The 19,882-nt window shown below is 38.2% G+C and overlaps 1 protein-coding gene across 6 annotated transcripts in view; it reads left to right on the top strand.

The window, feature by feature from the left end:
* MAGED1 (MAGE family member D1) overlaps positions 1-19,882 on the top strand; it is a 70,545-nt gene that overhangs the window by 36,478 nt on the left and 14,185 nt on the right. Inside the window, exon 2 of one of the 6 annotated variants that reach the window (XM_044911718.1) lies at positions 16,231-16,439. The exons of 4 other annotated variants lie outside the window; for them this stretch is intronic. In XM_044911718.1, coding sequence (XP_044767653.1) covers positions 16,298-16,439 — 142 coding nt within the window. In that variant the 5' untranslated portion in view covers positions 16,231-16,297. Of the gene's footprint in view, positions 1-16,230; positions 16,440-19,882 lie in introns of those variants that run through there. One more of the 6 variants, XM_044911717.1, reaches the window with a different exon arrangement.

Genomic DNA, 19,882 nt, shown 5'->3' with positions numbered 1-19,882 from the left:
ACAAAGGAGGAAATAGTTAATTTCAGTGGGTGGGAGAGGGTTCCAGAAAGAAATTAATGCTTAAGTTAAATATTGAAAGGTGTGTAGATGTTACCAGTGTTAACTGCTGGGGCTGAGGAATAGAGGAGAGTCAGTCATTCCAAGCATTGGTGGTATGCGCAAAGATACAACATATGAAATAACTCTGTGTTTACAGTATGTTTATGGTATGTTTAAGAAGCTAAGTGTAGTTGGAACATAGAGAGAGAGAGAGGATGTAATGAAAAGGAGACAGTGGTTAGATCAGGGAGAGCCTTGAATGCTATACTAAGAACAGTGGGGAGATACTTGGAGATTTTAATCAGGTAATTAATAGGATCATATTTGCATTTTAGAACTATCCAGTCGAGAGTATAATAAATGGATAGACTGGAAAAGACAGAACTGGGTACAGGAAGAGGGTGTTAGAGAAGAGGAGAGCTGTTGAAGCCTGAGTTAAGGCATGGGAAGGAAATGAGAATACACATACATGTGAGAAATTAAGAACTCAGTCACTGATTGGATATGGGGCGGAGGGCCAATGGAGAAGAAGAAATCTAGGACGATCCTCCATTTTCTTTCTGCCTTAGGTGGTTGAGAAGATGAAAAAGCCATTCCATGAGGGGCTCCTGGGTGACTCAGTCAGTTAAGCACCTGCCTTCGGTTCAGTTCATGATCCCAGGTTTCTGGGATAGAGCCCTGCATTGGGCTCCCTGATCATCGGGGAGTCTGCTTCTCCTTCTCCCTCTGCCCCTCCCCCCCATGTTCGCTCTCTCTCTCTCTCTCTCAAATAAATAAAATCCTTAAAAGCCATTCCATGAGCTGGAGAACTTAGAATGAGGAGCGGATTTGGCGGGGAGGGGGGTGATGAGTTCAATTTTGAACATGCAAAGTCTCAAGCACCTTCAGATTGTCCAAGAGGAATTATCCAGTAGTTAGTCAGGAATTTATTCAGCTGCCGTTAAGCCAGTAAGATTACAGATAGATTTGAAGTCATTAAAGCATCGAGGTGGTGGTTTTAAGGTATGAATGAGATTGCTCCAGGGGAGTGTGTGGAGTGAGGGAATAAAAGGCGAGGGCGGGAGAGCAGGGCAGAATCCCAGAAACACAGGCATTTTAAGGGAGGGCAAAGCAAGCTGAGAAAGAGCTGCAGGAAAGGTAGGAGGGGAACCAGAGGAACTGTTGCATTCTAGTTGTGCCCTCTTGTGGCGGTCTGAGTTTCTTTCCCACAATAAATATCCCCTTTCCTATTTTCAGTCTCCAGGCTCTTTGGTCTCTGACTAATTTGGACCCATAATGCCCAGTCCCACCCTACCTGTAAGATTGGGGCTACCAAGTCCCCTGGCAGTCACTTCTCAAGTGTAAAACTCCTCTTTGATTGCTACAATTTAAGAGCAATTTGGAATACCCCCTCAAAGGAGTTGCAAAAGAATAAAAAGCAAACATTGGGGGCCCTTCAGTTTCTACGTTTACATGTTCCCCACCTCTTTTGATCTGTTCTCTTGGCCATATTTCACTAAATCCCAGTTCTCATCACATCCCTTTCCTTTATAGTTAAACATCTCCCTTTATAATTAAAACATATTTTATTTTGTATTTTATTATATATATTATAATAGCATAATATATATTATTTATTATAGTAAGACCTATATATATGGCTTAAAAACCAAATAGTAACAAAAAATAGTAGTGTTTATCTTCACCTTTTCCCACCCACCAGGCTCAAACACCTGAAGTAGCCAGCTTTGAAACATATTGGCTATTTCTTTGGTTTTTATCTCAATAATGCTAAATAATATGGCTATACTGGCATAGCTTGGAGATACTGTGGGTTCAGTTCCAGACAACTGCAAAACAGCGAATATTATAATAAAGTGAGTCAAATGATTTTTTTTTTTTTTGGTTTCTCAATGCATGTAAAAATTATGTTACACTATAGTCCACTAAGTGTACAGTAACATTATGTCTAAAAAGCAATGTACAGGGGCGCCTGGGTGGCTCAGTCGTTAAGCATCTGCCCTCGGCTCAGGTCATGATCCCAGGGTCCTGGGATCAAGTCCTGCATCGGGCTCCTTACTCAGCGGGGAGCCTGCTTCTCCCTCTCCCGCTCCCCCTGCTTGTGTTCCCTCTCTTGCTGTCTCTCTGTCAAATAAATAAAGTCTTTAAAAAAAATAAAAAATAAAAATAAAAAACAATGGGGGCGCCTGGGTGGCTCAGTCGTTAAGCGTCTGCCTTCGGCTCAGGTCATGATCCCAGGGTCCTGGGATCGAGCCCCGCATCGGGCTCCCTGCTCCGCGGGGAGCCTGCTTCTCCCTCTCCCACTCCCCCTGCTTGTGTTCCCTCTCTCGCTGTGTCTCTCTCTGTCAAAATAAATAAAATCTTTAAAAAATAAAAATAAAAAACAATGTACAGACCTTAATTGAAAAATACTTTATTGCTAAAAAATGCTGACCATCATATCATCTGAGCTTTCAGCGAGTTGTAATCTCTGATCACAGATCACCATAACAAATATAATAATACTAAAAAAATTTGAAATATTGTGAGAATTACCAAAATGTAGCACAGAGACACAAGGTGAGCAAATGCTGTTGGAAAATTGGTGCCAGTAGATTTGCTCGATGCAGAGTTGCCACAAATCTTCAATTTGTAAAAAAAAAAAAAAAAAAAAAAGTAACTATCCGGGGTGCCTGGGTGGTTCAGTTAACCAGGTTAAGTGTTTGCCTTTGGCTCAGGTCATGATCTCAGGGATGGAGCCCCACGTTGGGCTCCATGCTCAGTGGAGAGCCTGCTTCTCCCTCTCCCTCTGCCTCTCTCCCCGTTCTCTCTCTCCCTCTCTCTCGCCTGCTCTCGCTTGCTCTATCCCAAATAAATAAATAAAATCTTTTAAAAAATGCAACTGTCTATGAAGCTCTATAAAGCAAAGTACAATAAAATAAAATATGCCTATATATTATTTCTTGTGTTATTTCAGATATTATTTGTTGATTGCCCATTTACAGTAGATCAAGATTAAACTCTTTTTCTCTCCACTTTTCTTCTCCATCCTTTTAATATAGTTACAACATATATTTTGGTTAATGATAATGTTTATATTGTGGTTGTGCAAACAGTGTACACTAAAGAGACAAGTAGTTGTGATTACATTTCTCTTCTATACATTTTTGTCATTTCCAGAGATAATAATTGCTTTTCACCTCCATATTTTAATATATTCCTATCCTTTCCATCAGATCGGTCATGTCTTTTTTTTTTTTCCACATGTTCCCAAGTAAGTCATATTATCCAAAAAAAATTTTTTCTGGAAATCCCCTTCTTAGGGCCTTTTGTTCTGCTTCAGTATGGACTATTTGTACTCCTGATTTCTGGAAGCTTTTAGAATTTCCACTTTATCACTGATACTCTGAAATTTCATGATGATGTGTGGATATTGCATCTATTGTGCTGGACAACTGGTAGACTCCTTCACTTTCTATGTTCTTGTACTTAGGCTTCTAGAAATTTTTATTATTTCTTTTTATAATTTGAGACTTCTATAAGGACAGTGATTTTTATCTTTCTTATTTCTGTGTCCCTAGTGCCTGAATAATAATAATGCCTGATACATGATAGGCACTTATTATTTGTTGAATGAATTGCTATTTACATTTAAAATAATATAAATAATGTAATACTAGTAAACCCACTAGCCAGGAAAAGTAATAGAACATTAGTGGTACCTTAGTGCCCACCCTCCCCATGTGCCCTTTTCTGGTCGCACTCCTGTCTGCCTCCACTTAGAGATAGCAGTACTCTGGCTATTGTATTAATAATCCTCTTGGTTTTCTTATAGTTTTATCATCTATATGTATTACAAGTGGTATTATAAACAGCATATTGTTTAGTTTTAAAAAAATTGGAAAGCAAGCACAAATCTAGTTGCATGAGGAATGGGTAATATTGCCCTTGTTAAACTCTTCCAAGAAAACAGGTTCTGGGTCAAAACTGACTTCACCTTCCCTGAGAATTTAATAAAGCCATTTCTGGGAAAATTAGTGAATGACATCATGAAGTTTGGTATTACTGATGAAAGTCCTATGTCTGTCTAATTTCTTTTTTCTTTTTTTTTTTTTAAAGATTTTATTTATTTAAAAGAGAGAATGAGATAGAGAGAGAGAGCATGAGAGGGGGGAGGGTCAGAGGGAGAAGCAGACTCCTTGCTGAGCAGGGAGCCCAATGCGGGACTCGATCCCGGGACTCCAGGATCATGACCTGAGCCGAAGGCAGTTGCTTAACCAACTGAGCCACCCAGGTGCCCCTAATTTATTTTTTCTATTGTAGGTAATTTTTTCTTTCTATCTGTAAGCTTGTAGGATGCTTTCTTTATTCTTTGAGTTCAGAAATTTGATCACGGTATGGGGCGCCTGGGTGGCTCAGTTGGTTAAGCAACTGCCTTCAGCTCAGGTCATGATCCTGGAGTCCCGGGATCGAGTCCCGCATCGGGCTCCCTGCTCGGCAGGGAGTCTGCTTCTCCCTCTGACCCTCCCCCTCTCATGCTCTCATTCTCTCTCTCAAATAAATAAATAAAATCTTTAAAAAAAAAAAAAGAAAAGAAATTTGATCACGGTATGCCTAAGTGTGTCTTAGAATGTAAGCTCCATGAAGACAGGGATTTTTGTCTGTATTGTTCACTGATATATCTTAAGTGCCTAGAAAAGTACTAGATACATAATAGATCCTTATTAAATGTATTGATTAAATGACTGTATGGAAGCATAAATGGGTGAATGGATAGGTAAATCAGTCTTGTTTGGAATTCAGAGAGCCCTTTCTTTAGCTCAGGGAAATATTCTTCTGTCATTTATTTAATGTGGCCTCTCTTGCCCATGTCTTTTTTCTCCTTTAACTCCCCTATCCACCCACCCGTATTCACATGGTAGGTCCTTAAGTATCTTGTCCCTCATGGACTCTATTACTTTATAATAATAGTAATTATCATGATTATTATTTCAGTGCTTTGGTATAAATCTTGCATTTCATTTTCTAGTCCAGTAACTCATGGCTCATAGTGACCCATTATTTTTCATTTTATTATTTAATTGGAACATTTTAAAGTTTTGAACTTCCAGAAAATTTTTGATATGTGTGTGCCATACCTGACTTTTCTTAGGTGTTCTTAGTACTCTTTAGTCAGGTTGTCACATATCTTATCCAGCAGTTTTGTTTTATTTTTCTTTTACTGTTGAAACATAATTTTGTTTATATGTTCATTTTTTTTCCTTGCCCACTTTCATTTATTTATTTTTTTATTATGTTATGTTAATCACCATACATTACATCATTAGTTTTTGATGTAGTGTTCCATGATTCACTGTTTGCGTATAACACCCAGTGCTCCATGCAGAACGTGCCCTCCTTAATACCCATCACCAGGCTAACCCACCCCCCCACCCCCCATATGTTTGTTTTTATGAATGATCATTTTGTTAGCCCCAATGTAGATTGGAAAAGGTGCATTTGCATCAGTACCTCTAGAACACCAACTATGTGTAGGTATGAAAAGTGTTCTCTGCAAAAGAAGTCACATATGAATTCTAATCCTCACACTGCTGTATTTCCAGAGAACAGCTGGTATTTCTTCACAACACTGATTGTCCCAGGGTAGAACTGAAAATTTCAGTATTTGGGCCTAGTCACCTTGGACACAAATTGTATTCTGAAATGGTGTTCTTTCATTGAGAGCAAACACAGTATTTAAGTTTGTATACAAGGGCTCAAAAGCTAGCATGAAGCTAACTAGCAAAAAGAATGAGAACTAAAATGACTGTTAGATCTAAATTTTGAGAGAACTTGTTGTTAACAAGAGCATCCTATGGTTTTTTACCCTTTAAGAAATGGTTCACATTGATCTTTCTTTAATAAGGCTTCCATACATCTGGATGAATGGCTAAACCCCTTTCTAATATTCCATATAAAGTTTTGCTACCACATCCCATGACAGAGCTCTTTTGGTTTTGCCCTCCTAGGACTTAACAGTATGGCCAAGGAAGATAGATCTGGTTGATGCTCCCCACCATCCTGATTAAGTAGCACCTATTGTACAATGGTAACTCTACTCCTTCAGATTTTGGACTGCCTAATCCAGAGAAATTGTGAGTTTAGGAGTGGTAGACATACAGTTTCCTTGTTTACACCTATTCTTAGTTGCTGCCAAGTGTTTGTCTTAAGTGCTAATCAAAACAAACTTCACTTAGAAACTTCTGTGTTAAAACAATAAAGCCAGTGAAGAATTTTCATGATTTCAATGGTGTGGGAATTTTAAGAGACCAATAAATAACACTTTGTCTTCCCTGCCTAGGTTCAGAACCAATTGAAATACAAATTTAGGACTCTAATAGATGGAAATCAAAATATCATCTTCATTACTGATAAAGATGGCTGGAGAAGGTGGTTTTAGTGTAAACTTCCTAATGGTGGGCCCCAGAATTAGGCAGACTTACCTAGGCAATTATAAGCAATGCTGAAAAACCGAGAGACTCCAGGCCAAAAGTAGGCCCCTTATTGCACAGCAAGGAGCTAGTCGGAATGCATGTTCTCCATAGGCATACAGACCCCTGGGAGAAAAAGCAGAGAGCAAGGGTGTGAGCCATATGTCTCTCAAACATACTAGTCTTATAACTCATTCTCCCGTGGGCAGAAAAGCAGGAGTGCTAGTCTACTTGAAGTTCTTCCACATGGAAATATGAGAAGTAAAGATTAAGTGTTCCCTCTAACACAGCTCAGTGATATATTCAGTATTGCCATTTGCTTGAAGCTGTCTGTCTCTTTAGGACCAAAAATATCACAATTTTGCTGTAACAAGAAAAGCTATAAGGTATTTTGGGAAGACTTTATAGTGCAAATAGCTTAACTGCATAGATCATAATTAAAGACACATCAGTGAAGTATTAAAAACCTCATCTAAATGCTATAACAAAACATGAAGAAATGCTTCTTAAAGGCAAGTATACCAAAAGGAATCCATTCACAACTATTTACCAAGTGAGAACATTAAATATTATATCTTTTGAGCATGATATCTTCCTCTACTTACTAGAGCTTTGAAATGAGGCTTCAGTTGAGAAATTTCTCTGGGTTCATGTAGTATGCACATGTTGGGAAAGTGTGTAGGTATGGGTGGGGAGAAGGGAAGGGAGAAAAGAAAATGAGATTTAAGGGGATGGGCACCATGTGTAAAATTGTGGATGATCTGGGCCACGTGTTTGATGCAGAGATGGGGAGAGTATTGAGTGACAGTGGGATAGTGGGAGTGATGAACAAGCAAGGTATGTGTGATAACCATAACATTAGGGACAGTGTGAATAATGGGGGAGAATGGTCTGAAATCGCTGAAAATGAAGGGGGGCAATGTGAATGATAGTGATCGGACAAGATCAGAATATATGTGATACTGGTAGTTATAGACACGATGTATGTCATACTGTGGAAGATGAGAATTGTGCTTGTGTGGTATGGTTGTGTGAGAGAGTGAGGAGGGAGATATAATGGTAAAGGACACAATGAGACAGTGGGATTATTATGTGTAAAAATGTGGATGGGTATTTCAAGTAGTCATAGGAGGATGTAGACAGTGGGTGGAATGGGGAAAGTTTAAGTGATGGTAAAAGATAGATTCATAGTGGAAGTGATAGGAGTTAGTGTTTGTATGTGTGTGTGATGGCTGGGGGAAATGAGAAGTGTATCTACTTTGGGGAGCAGATAGATGCGGTTAGTGTGTATGTTAAGGGGGAGTGGAAAAGTGTTATGATAATTTGGAGTGTGGATATCATGAGTGTCTGAGTGGGGTTGTTGAATAAAGCATATGGGAAAATGCAGTTTCAGGTGTTAGTGAGGAACAGGAAAAGTATGTGTGTGACAACAGAAGTGATGTGGTTATTGGTTGTGAGTGTATAATAGGGAGATGGCATGAGCATGTGGGAAAGTTTTGGAAGATGATGAAGGTTTTATAGTGGGGTTGTGGACTGTGTGATAGTGGGTGTGGTGAGACACTGATAATGTGGGGATTGAGTGATTATAGGTGTGGCTGAGTGATGGCAATGGTGTGTGTTGATTAGAACTAGTTGTATTTGGGGCACCTGGGTGGCTCAGTCAGTTAAGCGGCTGCCTTCAGCTCGGGTCATGGTCCCAGGGTCCTGGGATCGAGCCCCATGTCGGGCTCTCTGCTCAGCGGGAAGCCTGCTTCTCCCTCTCCTGCTCCCCCTGCTTGTGTTCCCTCTCTTGCTGTGTCTCTCTCTGTCAGATAAATAAATAAAATATTTAAAAAAAAAAAAAAGAACTAGTTGTATTTGACAGTGAGTTACGGTACTGTATGGACATTGTGTGTATGATAGTACAGGGTAGGACAGTGGATGTGCAGAAATGGGAGTAATAGAGATAGTGTGCATGCTAGTGGGATAGTTTGGAGAATTGGGACAGTGTGTAGAGATCATAAGTCATAAATCATAGTAATTATAAGTCATAGAGGGAGTCATGAGTGAATGAGATAATCTGTTAAAGACTGTGAGAGAGAAATTTTTCATGTAACAAATCTGAAAATGAGTTGTTTAAAATGATTAGGAGATATCTTTATCTTATCTAAAATCTAATGAAGTCCAGGATTTCATCAATGCCCTTCACATACATATAATTTTTTTTGTTTCATCATCTTTAGCATGTTGCTCCCATCCTTCAGGTGCCTCATGGTTGCAGATGCCTTATACAACTTTATCCATCATGTCTGTTTCAGGTAGGAAGATAAGGAAGAGGAGAGAGTAAAATATCTTGTCAGTAGAATTAGTCTCCTTTATACGGAGCTTTCCCAAAAATCTTACCCAACAACTTCCACTTACATCCATAGGACAGAACTGACACATGGCCACAACTATCTGCAAGGGTGTCTGGGAAATGTAAGTTTACAGCTAAGAACGTTGTCACCTATAATAAAAGTTAAGGTTTATTTAGTAAGAAAGAAGGGATGCTAGGTAGGATATAGCCAGGAGAGAAGGAGAATGGTTGCAGGTGTGGGAGAGAGGGTATAATTAAAAGATCAAAATCCCAGAGGTAACAGATACAGGTAAGGTTCAACATACAGCGGTACTATAAGACTAGCATAGTTTGAGATGCTGGAGATATCATGGTAAACAAAAATAGACATGTTTTCTCTGCCCTCACGGAGCTTATTGTCTTGTAATTAGAGACAGACATTAATCACAGACCCAAATATTTGTGAGGTTGACGTTGTAATAAGTGTTGTAGAAGCTAAGTGCATGGTTCTGTGAATTGATTTAAAGAGGGTTTGACCTACTCTAGAAGGCCAATGAAGGAGGAAGTGACAATTGAACTGAGACCAGAAAGCAGATTCAGAATTAATTGGTTGAAGGATGGCCGGATGGTTGGGATGGAGGAAGAGTGTTCCCAGAAGAGGAAATGGCATGAACAAAACAATGCTCTATTTATTTTTAAAATGTATTTTATTTTTATTTCATTTAGAATATTTGCTATTGTTATGTCTTCAAGTTCACTAATCTATTTACTAGTTAATTCCATCCAGTGAATTTTTCATTTCAAATATTATGGTTTTTATTACTAGACATCATTTGCACCTTAATTAAAAATGTCTCATTTCTCTACTTAACATGACTTTTCTCTAGCTTTTTGCACATAAGGAACACAGTTATAGTACTTTTTTGAGAGAGAGAGAGAGAGACAGAGCTCTTGTGGAGTGGAGGGAGGGGCAGAGGGAGAAGAGAGTATCTTAAGCAGGCTTTACGCCCAGTGTGGAGTCCACTGGAGCCTGAGGTGGGGCTCAGTCTCACCACCCTGAGATCATGACCTGAACTGAAATCAAGAGTCAGACGCTTAAATCAACTGAGCCACCCAGGCGCCCCAATTATAGTAACTTTTTAAATGAGTTTGTCTTCTAAATACAACATCTGTGTAAGTTGTGGGTCAGTTTGGATTGATTGATTTTTTTTCCCTCACATTTTTCTGCTTCCTCGCATGCCTCATTTTGTTTTGTTTTCTTTGTTTGTTTTTTGAATGCTAGGCATTATGAATTTTACCTTTTGAACTTTACATTTTGGTAAATTTTTTGCCTTTTGGTGCTAGATATTTTTGTATTATTATATATCTTCTTGATGTTTATTATGAGATGCAGTTATTTGGAAGCAGTTAAATCTTTTTTGAGTCTTGCTTTTAAGATTTTAGGCAGGACCATAGAAGTGTTTTGCATAAAGCTAATTATCCCAGACTAGTGAAGCAAGGCCCATCTGAATACCTCGTGCCTCATGAATTATGAGTTTTTCTGCTCTGGATGGTAGGAACAGGTGGGAACAGGCATGATCCCCAGACTTGTTTGAGCTTTTGATATTTGTGCACTCTAATCTTTTCAGGTGGTTCTTTCCCCAGCTTTGGGTAATTTACTTATATGCATTAACTGATCAGTATTCTGCTGAATACTTTATGACAGTCTTTCAAAATTCTTCAGAATTCTCAAGTGCAGCTCTCTACTTTTTGGTATTCTGTTCTCTGAACTCTAGCCACCTTGTTCTTTCTGATCTCATCTCTGTCACCTCAACGAAAGAAATCCTCTGGGCTCTGACTGTGTTCTCCTTCATTGCACCATGAACTGGAAACTTCCAAATTGTAAAGGCTCACCTTATCCTCCCCCCCCCCCCCCCCCCCCCCGCCCCACCACCTCTCAGGGATCACTGTTTTTCACTGCCTAATGTCTGATGTCTTAGAAACAGTGATTTCATATGTTTGTCCCTTTTTTTTAGTGTTTTTGTCAGGTTGGAGGGTAATTCCAGTCCCTGGCTTGCCTCTTAGGAAGCTATATGGTGGAGACTTGTTAGATAACCCTCTCCTTTTCCTTTTTTCTTTTTCTCTTCCTTTTCCTCTTCCTTTTCTCTCCTTCTCTCTTTTCCTTTGAGCTTGTTGGTTTCCTCAGTACTGCCAAGTATCAGATATAAGTGACAGTTACACTTCTAAAATTTTTGTTATCAAGATGAGAAGGAAGAGTCTGAACAAAATAAGAAACATATTCTAAGATTTTTGGATCACAGGGGATATGACCACATATTCCAAGGGTAAATCTTCATGACTTCAAACTTAAGAAACTTCTGAGTATAAAGTCAAGCTAAAGAGACAGATTAACTTCCCTTCAAAGGATAGATTTTTAAGGCTTGGGATAGATACAGGATTGTATCCAAGACTACAGTAGGTGTTAGAATAATTGTCCTCTAATTTCAGACACTGTCGTACATGAGGATGAACCCATACATAGGACAGGCAGCCCATGGTGTGGGTCACAGGATCTTAGCTTTCTTTATCCAATTTCAATTTCAGAGATCACAGGTCACCAAGAAGGTTATGATGGTGAGAAAACATGTATAAAGAGCGTTAAAGAGCCCTTAGCCAGGCTTCAGATTTTGTTAACATCAGAAAATTCATCAGTAGAGATAAACCCTATGAATGTAGTGATCATGGGTCTTTCAACCAGAGTTCAAATGTTAATTTGGTATAGTTGAATACATGGTGAAGAGAAGCCATAGGAATGCAGTCAGTGTAGAAAAGCCTTTAGGGGTGACTCAAACTTGAGTAATCATCAGAAATTTCAATCTGTAGAGAAACTATTAAATATCCAAAATGTGATAAAATACTTCCTTCTGTTTTTACCCCATGCAGGCTCCCCCAATCTCTATAAGTGATTCTTTGGATCCCTCCTCCCATGGCTTTGACAAAGGAGGGAAAACACTCTTTCCCAAGCCAAAGACTTACAACACTGTGAATTCTTCTCTAATTTTTCCTAGTCTCTAAGTACATTTGGTCAGAGAAGGAACAGAATAAGTATCAGTAGGGTGAATAGTCTGCTATTCTGCATAAGTCCTGTAGGAATGTGTTCAGAACTCCTTGGTGGTTCCCTTTAGAATAGGGAAATACTTGGTTTCTTTCTTTTTTTTTTTTTTTAGGCTATGTGGCTTTAACTAAAATTCTGAGGCAACTTTAAAAGTCACATTCGATACCCTGCTAAATTCGATATCCTGCTAAATTGTTTTCTTCATGCTGTAATAGAAATCGGCTTTTGTCATTGTTTAAACATCATAATAATTTAGATTTGTATAATTTCCCACTAAGAACAAAGTCTTCATAGGTAAATTACTTATTTTAGGTGCTAAGTATGCATTTCTGAATTACTTTCCATAAAAATGAATATTTACTTGGCTTTTGAATGGTTAAGGACAGCCCTAGTATTTTTTTTTTAATGGAGGAAATGACTGTGGAAAAGAAAGTAATAGTTTGCATGTTTCCTGTATCAAGAATTCATGAACAAAATTAAGAGGCAAGCCACAAGCCAAAAAAATGTATTTATAACAAATATGGTAGAAATAAAGTTAATATCCTTAATGTTTAAAGAACTCTTATAGAAGTAGAAATGACTAAAAAAACACTGAGAAGTGTGTTTCCCTTCATTAATCATAAAGTAAATACAATTTAAATCAATTAAATATTTTATCTATCAAACCAGAAAAGATATTTTTAAAGCAAATACTGAATATGATCAAGGGACATGAGAACTCTTCTACATTACTAGTGTTGATAAAACTTTCTGGAAAGCATTTGGGTATTGAATAACAGCCTTAAAATAGTTCATACCCCTTTGACCTAGTAATTCCATTTCTAATAATATACCCTAAGGAAATAATTGGAGATAGGCACAGAGCTTTGGAGGAAGAATCACCACAATGATAATCTAATGAACAAAAATGAATGGAAACAACACCTTTGTTAATTAGTTGAGTAGGTACATTTATATAATGGGATATTATATAATTATAAAGAAGTTTACAAAGGCTTTTTAATATCTTGGAAAATGTTTTAATATCAGAATAATTGTTATGTAACATTATGTTCTAAAAACAGTCTCAGATGCAGTATATTATCATTGTGCATGTTGGGGGGGCTGTGCAGTGTTGGAGATGGTAGGGACCATTTTTCCAGTGTTTTTCAGATCATCCTTGTTTCATAAAATGAAATCAGAAAATGCCATAAGCTGAAGTATGTGATGACTTAAGTCCAGCTCTGTATCTTTTATAGTTTTTAATGCTTTATGATTCTCAAATTAGGTGGTTTTTAAGTTTTATATTAATGCTGAACATGAGGACACCTATGGAGCTAAATCATATCCCAGGTATCTAAGAACATTCAGATATACCTGTGAATTTTCCAATGCACATGACAGAGGGTCTCTAAGTCACAAGATACCAAAAGCCCATATGGTAAGATTATCTGATGAGATATCAAACACCCTCAAACTGCATGGAGGTTCTACTTGCAGGCTTCCTCTTGTCTCTTCTGATAACCTCTTCTGATAACCTTCTCCTTATTAATGTTAATTGTTGTGGTGATGGGAGTGAGGAATTAATTGGAAGGGAATAGGGAATTGGTCATTGTGAAGGAAGATGTAACCTATTTAAGTTTATGCCAAGATCATTTGATATAATCTTGAGATGTCACTTTGCCTGCTCTCATGCTGCAAATTGGCATCAGAAAGCTCCATAAAGTATCTCAAAATTGTGCAAGTCTAACTGGACTCAGTTTTGTTTACATTTGACTGAGATCCAGTAGTCCTTGAAAAGAGGTAATACATGTGTTTTTGCTCATCATTGTTTCCCCAGCACTTATCACAATACATAGCATCTAGTAGGCATACTTAAATTTCTTTTAAAATTCTTACACAGATAGAAATAAAGGAGGTAAAATCAAGTTAGCTTCCATCCAAAAACATGGAAGGATTTAAGAATTCTGTAGTGCTCATTTTGAGGCACCATAATATTTTTTAAATTTTTTAGTTTTTTAATTCCAGTATAGTTAACATACAGTATAATATTAGTTTCAGGTGTACAGTATAATGATTCAACAATTGTATACATTACTCAGTGTTCGTCGTGATAAGTGTGCCCTTTAATCCTTGTCACCTATTTCACCCATTCCCCCCACCCAACTCCCCTGTGGTAACCATCAGTTTGCTCTCTGTAGTTGAGTCTGTTTCTTGGTTTGTCTCTCTCTCTTTTTTTCCCTTTACTTACTGGTTTTGTTTCTTAAATTGCACATAGGAGTGAATTCATATGGTATTACCTTCCTCTGACTGACTTATTTTGCTTAGCATTATACTCTCTAGCTCCATTCATTCTTTGTTATGGCTGAATAATATTCCACTGTATATATACACCACATCTTCTTTATCCATTCATCTATCAATGGGCACTTGGGCTGCTTCCATAAGTTGGCTACTGTAAATAGTGCCACAATAAGCATAGGGTTGCATATATCCCTTTGAATTAGTGTTTTTGTATTTTTGGGGTAGATACCCAGTAGGAAGCATCCTAATGTTTTATGTTTGGGTCTCAATGTATAGTACCTATGTAGAAGTTTCAGGAAGGACCCATTATTTCATATGATTATTCTATCATTCACTCCACTATGATTTTGGTTTTATTATTTCTTCTTGCATATCTGTTAAATTATGATTTGTATATTATTTATATTATGCAGTGAACTTTTCATCTAAAATAATATTTTACCTTAAAGTACTATGTCTTATATTAATATATCATTTGTTTATTGTGTGCCATAACTTATTCCGTCCTTTTATTTTTATCCTGGATATATGTTTATGTTTGAAATGTTTCTCTTATGTATTGCATGCAATAATGGAGAAATGTTTTGCATAAATTTCCTTTGATTAAAGCATCCTAAAATATCTATAATTGCGGTTTTGATTTCCTCTTTGAAGGAAAGCTTCATTTATTCCCTCTCCAATGCTCCTGTCTTTGTGTGTTCCAAGATTCTGCCCTATATTGTTTTCCTCCTGCTCCAAGAAAATCTTTTAACATTTCTTGTAGGATAGATCTGCTGGTGATGAATTCCTTCAGTTTTTGTTTGAGAAAGTATTTCTCCTTCACTTTTAAAGGATACTTTGCTAGATGTAGAAATGTAGGTCAGTGGGTTTTTTTCTTTAACGTTTTAAATATTTCACTCCACTCTCTTCTTGCTTGCGTTGTTTCTGATGAGAAGCCTTCAGTAGTTCTTATCCAGTTTGAAAATTATGTGCCTCAGTGTAAATCTTTTAGTATTTACCTGTTTGATGTTCTTTGAGCTTCCTGGATCTGTGATTTGTTGTCTTCATTAATTTTGGAAAATTCTTAGCCATTATTATTTGCAATATTTCTTCTGCTTCATTCTTCTCCCTCTGTGTTCCAGTTATGCATATGTTGCATCTTTTGAAATTATCTCATAGTTCTTAAAGTATCTCTTAATCCACCTTCCAGCTTTCCTCAGCTGTGTCCAATCTACTAATGAGTCCACCAAAGTCATTCTTCATTTGTTATGATTTTTTTCTAGCATTTCCTTTTGATTTTTTCTTAGAATTACCATCACTCTGCTTACTTTACCCATATCTAAGATTCTTGCATGTTGTTTGCTTTTTTCATTAGATCCTTTAATGTATTAATTACAGTGTATTGAATTCCCTGTCTGATAAGTCCAACACTCTTTCATATTTAAGTCTTATGCTTCCTTTGTCTCTTCAGACATTTTCTTCTTGCTTTTTGGTGTGCCTTCAATTTTTTTGTTGAAAGCTAGACATGAATTAGGTAATAGGAAGTGAGATAGATTGGTCTCTAGTGTGAAGACACAGGTTAACCTTGCCAAGAGCGTGCTTTGTTTAAAGTTTCCTTTAGTATTAGGTGTGAGAGCCTCCATATTCTTCTAGCATCCTTGATTTTGTTTCCTCTTTTGACTTTGGGCTTCCTTAAGTCCTCTTCCTTAGAGAGTCTGTCTTGCAGTTCATTCAGTTATAACCCATTGTTAATATACTGGAGCCCTGTTGCTGTGGTGGTATGGTATGAGAGAAAAGGGAGTGTTTTGTAATATTCCAGTTAAGTGTCGGAGTTTTAGTGAGCCTGTGACCTTTACAGGTATTTCTTCTTGTGTAGTCCCCCTCTCTGTGCCCCTACCTTAGATGAGATAGGAAAGCTAGAGAGTTTGGAATGAGAAGGATGTCCTTCCTCCATGGCTTTGGAACAAGGCTCTGGTAGTCTTTCCTCCTGGAGAGTAGGCCTCTGTTGTGGAGAAGGCTCTGGGCATATTTCATAAGGATATTCACAAGGATTCTTCCCCTCTTCCTGCCAGGGCCACAAGGGTGTCTTTCTTGGATCTGCACTCTGAGAACCTGGTGAGATTCCTGGAAGTAAAGCCCATGAAAGTGTGCCTCCCCCCAAGACTACCACTCCCGGGAGTTTCTCACTTTCACTCTAGTCCACACTCAGCCTCCAGCAACTTGTCAAAATTATCAGTTAAGTGTTCCTGCAAGTTTATAGCTTTAGTGGCTTCTGTTTCAGGTAAGTATATTTCATTTGTGATTCTGGATTTGCCTATTCCTCAAGATTTCAGGATGATGGTTTGTTCTGAAACCTCATTTCTCTGTCGGGTCCAAGAAAAGTCATTGATTTTTAGTTTGTTTAGCCTTCTGTTGTTTTTAGCACTTCTTTTCAAGGTGTACCTCCAGCTTCACATTGATTGTGTTGAGAAGAAAAGCAGACAAGAAGCAAAGAGTTGGTAGATATTGTGGGTTCCTGGAGAAACCTAAGCCCTGTATTTCAGGGATGGGAAGAAACCCCAGGTTGGTTTGTGAGATCCTCTAACAATGTGGCCTTGTGCCTCACTTCCTGGATAAGGCCAGGAGAGATGAAGACTACAAAAATAGAAATGGTTGTGTGGTGTCTATAGGGTTTTGAGCTTTAGGCCTCCTCACATAGTTTCTCTCAGCTCAGGGTATCATGGGAGTATAAAAATATATTAGGCAAAGACAGCCTCACAGAGATGAACAGACCCCATCATATGATAGGAGCCACAGAATATTTCCCATGTATATGAGTGGTATATGACACCCTCAGAGAGAGTCAGACCCCAAGGAGGGGTTTGTAGTAAAGAATGAGGCTCAAGTCAACAGCTACTTGGTGAGCCAGATATCACATGAGTGTCAGTGTGGATATGGGATACTCAACAGAACCCATTCTGATGTTTTGACACTAAGGTCTATAACTTAGACACAACCCCAAAGAAGGGCGTAAGGAGAACTCCATACTGCTGGAGATTGAGTTTCAACCACTCAATCGATTGGGAAGTTGACATAGAATTTATAAAATGAGTTGCAGAGAAAAAGTAAACTTACATTTCCTGCATACCTGAATTTGTCAGATAATATCCATACTTGATGAACAACCAGCAGCGTAAAGTATGTGATAAGTGATGAGTATTCCAAACAAATTTATCTATTCAAAATGTGGGGCACATGGTTCTTACTAGTTGAAAACCACAGTGGTCTTACCTCAAGGCAGGAGTGACATCATGTGAGAAATCACGCACTTTGCTGGGTACCAAATACAAAGGAAACTGGGTATTTGAGGAGAAAAAAAGAGGAGCTTCTTATATTCAACATTCTTCTCTCTGCCATTTGTGAGGTGTGATTCCACATCATTTCTTCTTCTTGTCCCTGTCCCTCTTACTTCAAACACTTCTCTTTTCTCCCTTATTATTTCCTCTACTGCTTTCTTCCTCATTTCTTCCTTCTCCTTTTTTATTTTCCTTTCATCTACTTATTAATCTCTCTAACTCCTCCCATCCCCCCTCATACTCTTCTGTACTACATCTCTTCTTCCTTGTGCGTTCTGTTTCCTTATTCTCTTTCTTACTGCTTTTTCTGTTTCGACTTAATATATATTCTTTCTCCACTCTTATTTCTCCTTATCTTAATTATTCCATTTACTTGCAACTATTTTCATTCATCCTTTCTCTGATCCCTGTTTTCTTCTTTCTTCTTTCCTTCTTCCATCTATTCCTCTTCCCCCCTTTTCAATTTTTCTTTCTCCAGTTTTCCCTCTTCATGCTCCCTTCTAACAATAAGATGATAAAATAGAATGCAATTAAGGTGTACTTATAATGGTAGACTCAACGGGAATAGGTGATGGATTAGATTTGTAAGACAGGAAATATTATGAATAAATAAAATAGGAAGGGAAACTACTAAATATGATTTTTAAAACTACTTGTAAGAAAGCAACAAACATTCTAAATGTTGAAATGGTAAAGTCATTTCAGGAAAAAGAAAAGGATGTTACTTATTGGGATTATTACCCAAAATTGTTCTTGATGTTTTAGCAAATCATCCAAAACAACAAAATAAGTGCTGTATGTATTGTAAAATAAGAGATCAAATTATATTTCTTACAGTATGACTGTACATTAGAAATTCCAGTCATTGTACATTTTTTAAAAGCATCAGAATTGAGGACTTTTGCTTCCAGTAGGAAGGAGTAAATGGTGTAGATATACTTTACCCTGTTGATCCCTGGGCATTGTATATAAACCAAACATGAGAAGACCTTGAAAGTTAGAGATAAGATGGCACACCTTCTAGGGAATTTGGATCCCAAGGAATGACATGGTGGTGAGTTCCTTGGGTTTTCTTTTGGCCTCATATATCGCAGACCAGATGCTGGAGAAGCTTGCAAACTGGAAACACCAAAGGACATAGACCAAAAAATAAAAAGCCCCAACATAACTCTCTTCTTTCCATATCTAAAAGACAAAGACAGCATAGCAAGACAGAAAAATTTTTTTAGACAGTAACTGCCCTACTCTAGCTAAATGCCAGAGGGGAGACTGCGTCCCTATGCCTACCAGCAAAAGCCAACTAGAGACCCTATACTTCCATGCTTGCCAGGCTGTAATGAGGTCTTTAATCTCCGGACAGAGTGTCAGGGAAGGGCAAATGGGGAGTGGGAATAGCCCAGTCCCACAATATCAGAAACCATGTGGGGAGCCTGGATCTCCATCCCTAAAGATGATAATGAAATGCACCTCCCCCTAACCAATGAAGTCATGTCAAAAGAAGGCATAGTGGGCAAATGGGATTTTTATCACCACCCAGCACTAAAAATGATACACATTTACCATGAAATTAGGTACCCAGGTCCCTCCCAGTCAGGCTGATACCAGTAAACCTTAATATGGAGCTGGAACTCTCACTTAGCCCTCAATAAAAAGGAGCCCCTCTCTCTCAGGTGTCAGTGGAGGCCGAATGGGAATGTGGACTCACCCACATGTGATAAAACAGAAGATTTAAGTAAGATTCAGATCCTCATAACATACTATGCAAAATATCTAGGATTCAGTTGAAAATGACTAGTTATATCAAGAACTATGATAATTACAACTTGGATGAGAAAAGACAGTCAACAGACACCAACACCAGGATGACACAGATATTAGAATCATCTAACAAGGATTTTTAAATAGACATCCTAAACATGTTTCAAGAACAGTTGTGAGCATTCTTAGAACAAATGGAAAGGGGCGCCTGGGTGGCTCAGATGGTTAAGCATCTGCCTTCCGCTCAGGTCATGATCCCAGGGTCCTGGGATCGAGCCCTGCATTGGGCTCCCTGCTTGGCTGGAAGCCTGCTTCTCCTTCTCCCTCTACTCTTCCCCCTGCTTGTGCTCTCTCGCTCTCTATAAAATAAATAAAATGTTAAAAAAAAAAAAAGAACAAATGGAAAAATAGAAAGTCTCAACAAAGAAACAGAAAATCTTCCAAAGAGGGGTACCTAGGTGGCTCAGTCAGTTAAGTGTCTGCCTTCGGCTCAGATCATGATCCCAGGATCCTGGGATCGAGTCCCGCATTGGGCTCCCTGCTCAGCAGGGAGACTGCTTGTCCCTCTCTGCCCTGCTCGTGCTCTCTTTCTGAGTCTCTCTCTTTCTCAAATAAATAAAATCTTTTTTTT

The sequence above is a fragment of the Neomonachus schauinslandi genome, chromosome X (assembly GCF_002201575.2).
Source record: "Neomonachus schauinslandi chromosome X, ASM220157v2, whole genome shotgun sequence".
NCBI classification, from domain to species: Eukaryota; Metazoa; Chordata; class Mammalia; order Carnivora; family Phocidae; genus Neomonachus; species Neomonachus schauinslandi.
Note: the sequence above shows the minus strand (reverse complement) of the source record. Positions and strands in the feature narration are given on the sequence as shown.